Raw genomic sequence first — 9,713 nt, 5'->3', positions numbered from 1 at the left:
GGCATAAAGAGGATAATAGCAGAATTTTGGAATAAGGCAAGTGCTGAAGGTGTTTATGGTAGCAACTGGGAACTTTTGAAATTTAAAGCTGCTCAATATTTAAGGAACTATGGTAGTACTCACACCAAAAATCAAAGATTAGAGGAAGAGAGAGTAGTCTCCAAAATAATGTTATTATCACAGAAGAGCCCTGCTGATATGTCAGATAGGGATCGATCTGACTTGATCTCAGAACAAACTAAACTAAATGATATCTATTTACTTAAGGCTAAAGGTGCCTTTGTAAGATCAAGAAAGAGATGGATCGAAGAAGGAGAACAGAATTCATCTTATTTCTTTAACCTAGAAAGATATCACGGAAAGCTCAATTTAATCAAACAACTCAATATTAATGGTGATATAACTGATGACTCTAATAGAATAGCAAACTTTTGTTCCAGCTTTTACAGTGAGCTGTATAAAACAAATTACTGTCATCAGTCAGCTTCTTTTTTCAATTCTCTGAATAACATCACTAAAATTTCTAAAGATGACAAAGAGTTCTGTGACGGAATTTTTACTTTACAGGAAATCACTTATGTCATCGAACGCCTCAAAACTAACAAATCTCCTGGGGTTGATGGTTTGTCTGCGGAATTTTATCAAACATTTATTGAAGACTTAGCACCCTTTCTACTTAAGGTATTTATAGAAAGTGTGGAACAAGAAGCTTTACCTCCCACACTTACACAAGGTCTGATTACATTGATTCCAAAACCTAAAAAAGACCATCTTCTTATTGATAATTGGCGACCCATTTCGTTACTTAACACTGATTACAAGGTATTTGCTTCAGTACTTGCCAAACGACTTAAAAATGTTTTAGACCCAATTATTGATGAGACCCAATCAGGATTTATGAGAAAAAGACATATTTCTAATAATATTAGACTTGTTTTAGATTTAATTGATTACTCTTCTCTGTGTGCTGATGACAGCTTTATCTTATTCCTTGATTTCTACAAGGCATTTGACACTATTGAACATAAGTTTTTATTTCATACAATTGAACATTTTGGATTCGGGGATTTTTTTTATAAAGCTGTTAAAACTTTGTACTTCAAAGGTAACAGCTCCATCAGACTAAAAAACGGGACCTCCCCGAGATTTGATTTACAGCGGGGAATTCGACAGGGCTGTCCCGCCTCCCCTTATCTATTTATCCTTTGCACTCAACTACTCTCTATTCACATTAAAAATAGCTTATTAAAAGGTATCTCTATTGCAGGCAGAGAAATTATAATCAGTCAGTTGGCAGACGATACCACATTATTCTTAAAAAATGCTTCACAGGTTCCCATTGCTATCCACACAATAGATGCATTTTCTGCAGCTTCTGGTCTTGCCTTAAACCTAAAGAAATGTGAGTTATTCCCTCTTAAAAACTGCGATGTTTCAGTGATTTACAATATACCTGTTAAAAACAATATCACCTACCTAGGGATTACCATTGTAAAAAATCAGACAGATAGATGCTCTGAGAATTTTAATGTGATTATTGATAAGACAAGGAAAAAGCTAAACCAATGGCTTCAAAGAGATTTATCTCTAAAAGGTCGAATACTACTAACAAAGGCAGAAGGATTATCTCGTCTTACTTATGCAGCTATTCCCTTGTCTGTCGACAAAAAAATCTGTAATGCCATTGACAAGTTATTATTTAATTTTATTTGGAAAAACAAGACGCATTATGTAAAAAAGTCAGTTATTATGAACACTTATGATTCTGGTGGTCTAAATTTTCTTGACTTTACCACTCTCAACAACACCTTTAAAGTTAACTGGATAAAGCAGTTCCTAAATAGTCCTACGTCCACTTGGAATTTTATACCCAAATTTATTTTTTCTACCATTGGAGGTCTTGAATATGTGTTATTATGTGACTATAAAATAGAAAAACTTCCCTTAGCTTTGTCAAACTTTCATAAACAAATGTTGTTAGCATGGTCCTTAATCTATAAACACAATTTCTCTCCACATAGATGCTTTATTTGGAACAATCAACACATTAAATATAAAAATAAATCTCTATTTCTTAACTCATGGTTCAACAACAACATTATTTTAGTTACCCAACTGCTCAATGAAAATGGTAATCTGCTAAATTACACTGAATTCCTTACAGTTTATGGTATTCCTGTGACCCCAAAAGACTTTGCAGTTGTTATGGATGCTGTTCCGTCTGGTATTCTAAATCTATTAAGAGGCGCTGGTAAACCAGTCTGTCCTCCCTTAGATCCTATATTAACACCAGTGGGGCGAGTGTGTTTTTCTGTTAAAACTAAAAAAAGGAATTATTTAATAAGATCTCTTTTTCAGACTGACATCACCTCTACTCCATATGTTGTTCCGTACTGGTCTAATATTCTTCCTGGACTGAACTGGATCCATATATGGAACCTTCCATACAAATATCTAATTACGAATAAAGTTAGAGAAGTGTCTTACAAACTAATTCATAGATATTACCCAGCCAAACATTATTTGTTAAAATTTAAGAAAGATTTGTGTGTTGATTGTTCCCTGTGTGAATCTGAACCTGAAACTGTAATACACTTATTTTGGTTGTGTAACTCTACTGCCATCTTTTGGAGAGAAGTAACCCGTTACATCACCTTGAAGATTGACTCTGATTTTTCTTTAGATTGGAACAATGTACTTTTTGGTGTCCACGATGTCAAAAGTAAGAAACAGAAAGAACTGTGTGTCATAAACTTGATAATAATATTAGGGAAGTATCACATACACAAAAGTAAATGTACTCACTCAAAACCATCCTTTATTGCATTCCAAAAGGAAACTGAACAGTACATGCAAAGTATTTGTGACTCGAATAACAAGAAAGCTATGAAAACTTGTGATTTGTGCACCTTATTTTCTGTATTTATTTAGCAGCCTACCCCCTGGCTGATGTTCTGTTTGATATTTCATTGATAAGACTTGTTTTTGTATTGTTTGATTGTTTGTTCTGTTAATAAAAAAAAAAAAAAAAAAAAAAAAAAAAAATGAATGGGCGGCCATTTTGGGCACTGTATCCAGTTAATATTATAGATCCATGGTCTATGGTCAGACTGTTGGCGCTTGGCGGTAAGGCGGTAAAGCGCCACGTCGTGGTTATTTCAACAGCCGAAGAAGAAGCCGCGGCAGGAGCAACAGTAGTAGAAGAAGAAGTTGTTATCTTCAATTTCCGGGGAAACATCGTGAGTAGTGTCCACATGTTTTTGAAATATGTATACATCACGTTTTTCCCGATAACTTTACATATCGCCCTTGTGCATTATCATAGTGTTGTGTTATTCAAATATCTGATTCTTCTCTTTCTGAGATAGTTAAGCTATAAAATAGCCGCAATGTTTAACAGGTATCCCGTCCAAAATATATGGTCAATACCAGTAGTCCTCTGAATTCTACTCCCGATCGTTTGATCTTAACAGTCACAATTTAGAAATTGAAAGGTGTATGATGGTGCAATAACGGCACTGCCATCTCACTGAACAGTAGGACAAATCAACTCGTTTTGCAGTGTAAGGTCAATCTTACAGGATGATCCGTGTAACGTTGATATTTGTTTTAGGCATTCGCGATGGGATCCAGCAACCTGGATAAGATCATTTCACTACAGAAAAACGCAGCCAACATCAGAAACCTGTGTATTCTGGCCCACGTTGATCACGGTAGGTTACAATAGCACACACACAGAAATATGACCTGGATATGACAGTTCTCAGCTCTTTAATGGACAAAAACAAAATGTCATGCCTGAGCTTGTTGTATTTGTCCAACTTTTCAATTGTTTTGAATGCAGATGATCAATGGGATAAGTAAACAAATTTTAAATGTAATAGTAAAGCAATGCTAATATGATCTGTCCTAATACAAGTTTTGAAAAAGATAGCAAATCTTAGTGGTGATGCCTAAACCCTGCAACAAATCCCTGTTTGGAGGTTTTGTTACCGTTTTCATGAACATGTCTCCTAAAATTATGAAATTTGATTATTGAACAGTCAATACAAAACTGTTGCAGAGTTTCATTGGATTTTAAAAATGTAAACACTTCCAGTCAGTCCACAAATGTAGTATTTAGTGTTCATGAATGTGGGCGAAAGTACTGCATTATCTCGTGTGTCTGTGTGTGTGTGTGTGTGTGTGTGTGTGTGCGTGTGCGTGTGCGTGTGTGTGGCAAACAGTATTTAGTCAGTCACCAATTGTGCAAGTTCTTCCACTTCAAAAGTCGAGAGAGCCCTGTCATTTTCATCATAGGTACATTTCAACTATGAGAGACAAAATGAGAAAAAAAAAATCCATAAAATCAATGTATGCTTAAAAAAAAAAAGTGTAAATTATGGTGGAAAATAAGTATTTGGTTAATAACAAAAGTAAATCTCAATACTTTGTTATATACCTTTTGTTGGCAATGTCAGAGGTCAAACGTTTCTCGTAGGTCAGGAATAGATGATGAAGTCGGGGATATGCTTCTGCAGACACGTTTCCATCAAATGCATTATAACGAGTTTCTGAAACTCCAGATTTCTCCTTTGTCAGTGCTTCAAGCTAATCCATTTTATTAGCATGAGACCTGACATTACCCAATATGATGGAGGGGAAAGCGCTGGTTTAAATTTCTTCTTGCTCTCTCTCTCTCCCTTTTGCACCTGCTCAACATGCTCTGGGGGAAATTTATCCAGATAATGGGACATGTTCATTGCATTCATGATGAATAAATGATGATGATGATGATGATGATAATAATAATAATAATTAATCACCTTTTAACAGGTTGACAGTGTGTGAGCGTGCATGAAAGGCACAGTGTGTGTGTGTGTGTGTGTGTGTGTGTGTGTGTGTGTGTGTGTGTGTGTGTGTGTGTGTGTGTGTGTGTGTGTGTGTGTGTGTGTGTGTGTGTGTGTGTGTGTGTGTGTGTGTGTGTGTGTGTGTGTGTGTGTGTGTGTGTGTAAATAGGCCTGGGACGATAATCAATTAATCGCACGATAAATGAAAATGGACTCAATAATTTTTCCGGCCTCGATAAATGGCCATATGCACTAGGGCTGGGCGATATGGACCAAAAGTCATATCTCGATATTTTCGAGCTAAATGGCGATACTCGATATATATCTCGATATTTTTTCTGTGCCTTAATTGGGGTTTCCCCGAAGCATTATAGCATAGCATCTCTGTTAGCTTCATTTTTTTCTGAGGCAAACCCTTAAAAAAACAGTCAGTTTTAATACAAAGCCGCGTGCCAAATGTCACACAGGTTCCTTTATTAACAGAGGTCTGCACAATATCAAAATGTATAAAACAAATGAAATAAAAATAAACTGCCTGCATATATACAATAAAAATGCTTCTTGAATAAAATAAAACTAATATCCCTTTCCTGCATAACAATTAAATTAAAATACACTGTGCAATTAATACAATGTAGACAGTAACAGGCAGACTTTTCCACTGAGGTTGACAGTTGTGCAAATAACAAAACATTTGTGCAAATCTCAAATAAAACATTCAAGTCAATTTGTCACAAAATAAGCTACCGGTATATCAAAATCATTAAAAAAAAAAAAAAAACTTTTTTTTTTTTTTTTAAATCGATATAAACGATATTGTCTCGTACCATATCGTGTTTGAAAATATATCGATAGATATTAAAATCTCGATATATCGCCCAGCCCTAATATGCACCCGTATTCGTCTCCGGCCTCCAAACACACTGGATGACAAGAGGGCTCACTCTGTGCAGCGGTCTTAGCACCTGGGCGCGTTTGTTCCTTAGCGGGAAAAAATGAACGGAGTGAACCATCTTGTCAATCATTCAGACTCTTTGTATCTGTGGGGGGAGGCGGAGCCTCGGGTTAAATCCCCCGAGTTGAATCCCCCGGGCAGACTGCGCGGACCCCACCCGTTTACAGTTTCTTTTCCTCCGCTTATGAATATGCTTAAATTCAGCGGGTTGTCTCGTCTGATCTGAGGTCGTAGGCGAAAAAAAAAAAGGAGAGTGCGGGTGGAGAGGAGAGGGGCGGTGGCGGCCCGGAGGCCGGCCGTCTCTCTCCCTCCAGCCCGCGGCTCAGTGCTCGGGTGATTGCGGGGCGCGGCGAGGGGACGAGCCGGAGCTCCGTCACCCCACGTGTCCGCCGCCAAGATCCCCCAAGTGGATGGGAGCGTGTGTCCGCCTCCGCCGGCCTTTGCAGGCGCAGTGATACGCGGTCAGCGCGGAGACCTGAGCCCACCGGCAGCCGCGCCCACCGCGCAAGCGGGGGGCTCGACGGAGACGGCACTCCCTTTTTCCTCTCACCCCCTTGGGGGGTGGCGGTTTCTGCGAGGGGTGCGGAGGCCGGGTCTTCCTCACCAGCTGCTGCTGCTCCATCTGGGAGTGGCCGGGTCTTCCTCACCAGCTGCTGTTCCAGCTGGGAGTGGCCGGGTCTTCTTCACCAGCTGCTCCTCCAGCTGGGAGTGGCCGGGTCTTCCTCACCAGCTGCTCCTCCAGCTGGGAGTGGCCGGGTCTTCTTCACCAGCTGCTGTTCCAGCTGGGAGTGGCCGGGTCTTCCTCACCAGCTGCTGTTCCAGCTGGGAGTGGCTGGGTCTTCCTCACCAGCTGCTGCTCCAGCTGGGAGTGGCCGGGTCTTCCTCACCAGCTGCTCCTCCAGCTGGGAGTGGCCGGGTCTTCTTCACCAGCTGCTGCTCCAGCTGGGAGTGGCCGGGTCTTCCTCACCAGCTGCTCCTCCAGCTGGGAGTGGCCGGGTCTTCTTCACCAGCTGCTGCTCCAGCTGGGAGTGGCCGGGTCTTCCTCACCAGCTGCTGTTCCAGCTGGGAGTGGCCGGGTCTTCTTCACCAGCTGCTCCTCCAGCTGGGAGTGGCTGGGTCTTCTTCACCAGCTGCTCCTCCAGCTGGGAGTGGCCGGGTCTTCCTCACCAGCTGCTCCTCCAGCTGGGAGTGGCCGGGTCTTCCTCACCAGCTGCTCCTCCAGCTGGGAGTGGCCGGGTCTTCCTCACCAGCTGCTCCTCCAGCTGGGAGTGGCTGGGTCTTCTTCACCAGCTGCTCCTCCAGCTGGGAGTGGCCGGGTCTTCCTCACCAGCTGCTGTTCCAGCTGGGAGTGGCCGGGTCTTCCTCACCAGCTGCTCCTCCAGCTGGGAGTGGCCGGGTCTTCCTCACCAGCTGCTGCTCCAGCTGGGAGTGGCCGGGTCTTCCTCACCAGCTGCTCCTCCAGCTGGGAGTGGCCGGGTCTTCCTCACCAGCTGCTCCTCCAGCTGGGAGTGGCCGGGTCTTCTTCACCAGCTGCTGCTCCAGCTGGGAGTGGCCGGGTCTTCCTCACCAGCTGCTCCTCCAGCTGGGAGTGGCCGGGTCTTCCTCACCAGCTGCTCCTCCAGCTGGGAGTGGCCGGGTCTTCCTCACCAGCTGCTCCTCCAGCTGGGAGTGGCCGGGTCTTCCTCACCAGCTGCTGTTCCAGCTGGGAGTGGCCGGGTCTTCCTCACCAGCTGCTGTTCCAGCTGGGAGTGGCCGGGTCTTCCTCACCAGCTGCTGCTCCAGCTGGGAGTGGCCGGGTCTTCCTCACCAGCTGCTGCTCCAGCTGGGAGTGGCCGGGTCTTCCTCACCAGCTGCTCCTCCAGCTGGGAGTGGCCGGGTCTTCCTCACCAGCTGCTCCTCCAGCTGGGAGTGGCCGGGTCTTCCTCACCAGCTGCTGCTCCAGCTGGGAGTGGCCGGGTCTTCCTCACCAGCTGCTCCTCCAGCTGGGAGTGGCCGGGTCTTCTTCACCAGCTGCTGCTCCAGCTGGGAGTGGCCGGGTCTTCCTCACCAGCTGCTGTTCCAGCTGGGAGTGGCCGGGTCTTCCTCACCAGCTGCTGCTCCAGCTGGGAGTGGCCGGGTCTTCCTCACCAGCTGCTGCTCCAGCTGGGAGTGGCCGGGTCTTCCTCACCAGCTGCTGTTCCAGCTGGGAGTGGCCGGGTCTTCTTCACCAGCTGCTGCTCCAGCTGGGAGTGGCCGGGTCTTCCTCACCAGCTGCTGCTCCAGCTGGGAGTGGCCGGGTCTTCCTCACCAGCTGCTGCTCCAGCTGGGAGTGGCCGGGTCTTCCTCACCAGCTGCTCCTCCAGCTGGGAGTGGCCGGGTCTTCTTCACCAGCTGCTGCTCCAGCTGGGAGTGGCCGGGTCTTCCTCACCAGCTGCTGCTCCAGCTGGGAGTGGCCGGGTCTTCCTCACCAGCTGCTGCTCCAGCTGGGAGTGGCCGGGTCTTCCTCACCAGCTGCTGCTCCAGCTGGGAGTGGCCGGGTCTTCTTCACCAGCTGCTGCTCCAGCTGGGAGTGGCCGGGTCTTCCTCACCAGCTGCTGCTCCAGCTGGGAGTGGCCGGGTCTTCCTCACCAGCTGCTGCTCCAGCTGGGAGCAGGTTTTAACTTCCTGGAACGAAGCGTGGCTCCTCTGTACTTACGACTATGGTCGGCAAATGTACAACATAGGAATGGACGATATGGCTGAAAAATGTATCATGACAGAAGTGTTTCCTATCGGTTGATATTGATAATTATTGAATCATTAAAAAAAAAAAAAGAAATTGTGGCATTTTAGTGGGAGAGTAGATAGACAAGAAACGGGCAGAGGGGGAGGACATGCAGTAAAGATCAACTGGCCAGGACTCAAACTTGTGCAGACTCTGTAAATGGCGGCCACTTAACCCACTGCGTTATCCAGGACCCTTGATTATTATTTTTTTTAAACTATTTGAAATGAGGACCAGGAAGAAAAAGGCTGAATTAAATCACTTGTAGTTTTAACGTAACCTTTAACCCAGGGGTGTCCAAACTTTTTTCACTGAGGGCCACATACAGGAAAATATACAAACGGACGGGCCACACTGCCTCTAGTGTATTAAAGTTAGCAAAATCAATCAATTGTAGGTAAATTGTTCTTGGTAATTGAATATGCTTAAAGAAAAGAAAAAAAACACAGGCTCATATTGCCCCTTACCCTGCGTTCACACTGAAAGCGTCACGGGCGTCATAGGCTGCCGTTCATTTCCTATGAACACGCGCGTTGAGAGGCAGCGAGCGCCGTGGAGGCAGCAGAGGCGTTGTGTAGAAAAATCTGAACTTTATGCAAATGAGCAGCAGCGCTGCCGAGGCAGCATCCAATCACAGACCGGGATTCCCAAAGCGAGAACCCTCAATGCAGATTGTACTTTCATGTACACACAAACGTACAATCATTCACATGTATACATGAGCAGAGCTGTGCTCTAACAAACTCATTTTATCAGGAATTAATATATTTCATCCAGCTAACTGACATTTTTGCTGATTTAACTGCCGTTTTTACCTGAACTGCTCATGTGAAACAGGTAACTGATGGTTGAGGAGCTGGATGGTCCCAACGATTTTATTTGCTACATCGATCCAACGCAAAATAATTAAAAACCGTGCTCATTAATCACAAAACACAGTTTAAACATTATGACCAAATCCGCTCCGACCCGGAGGAAAATGATAACTAGACAGCAAAAATCAGTCTGACGGTAGATTATTCTTTAGTATAATAGTTGAATGAAGCAGATCGAACACAGGCCCTGGCAAACCAGCATTTGTAACAAATATATGCAAAATGAACACAAACAACTTCTCTCATTCAAATTAATCAGAATTTATTTACATACCGGTAAGTGTCAAGAAGATGACAAGACGACACGCCTA

At 44.3% G+C, this 9,713-nt stretch overlaps 1 protein-coding gene across 3 annotated transcripts in view; it reads left to right on the top strand.

Moving 5' to 3' along the window:
- Positions 1 to 3,154: 3,154 nt before the first annotated feature.
- The window catches only part of efl1 (elongation factor like GTPase 1), a 111,960-nt gene continuing 105,401 nt past the window's right edge, over positions 3,155 to 9,713 (top strand). For 2 of the 3 annotated variants that reach the window (XM_061735601.1, XM_061735619.1), the window contains exons 1-2: positions 3,155 to 3,239; positions 3,614 to 3,713. In XM_061735601.1, coding sequence (XP_061591585.1) covers positions 3,623 to 3,713 — 91 coding nt within the window. In that variant the 5' untranslated portion in view covers positions 3,155 to 3,239; positions 3,614 to 3,622. Of the gene's footprint in view, positions 3,240 to 3,613; positions 3,714 to 9,713 lie in introns of those variants that run through there. The other variant, XM_061735610.1, reaches the window with a different exon arrangement.

This window comes from Cololabis saira, chromosome 2, assembly GCF_033807715.1.
Source record: "Cololabis saira isolate AMF1-May2022 chromosome 2, fColSai1.1, whole genome shotgun sequence".
Lineage (NCBI taxonomy): Eukaryota > Metazoa > Chordata > Actinopteri > Beloniformes > Belonidae > Cololabis > Cololabis saira.
Note: the sequence above shows the minus strand (reverse complement) of the source record. Positions and strands in the feature narration are given on the sequence as shown.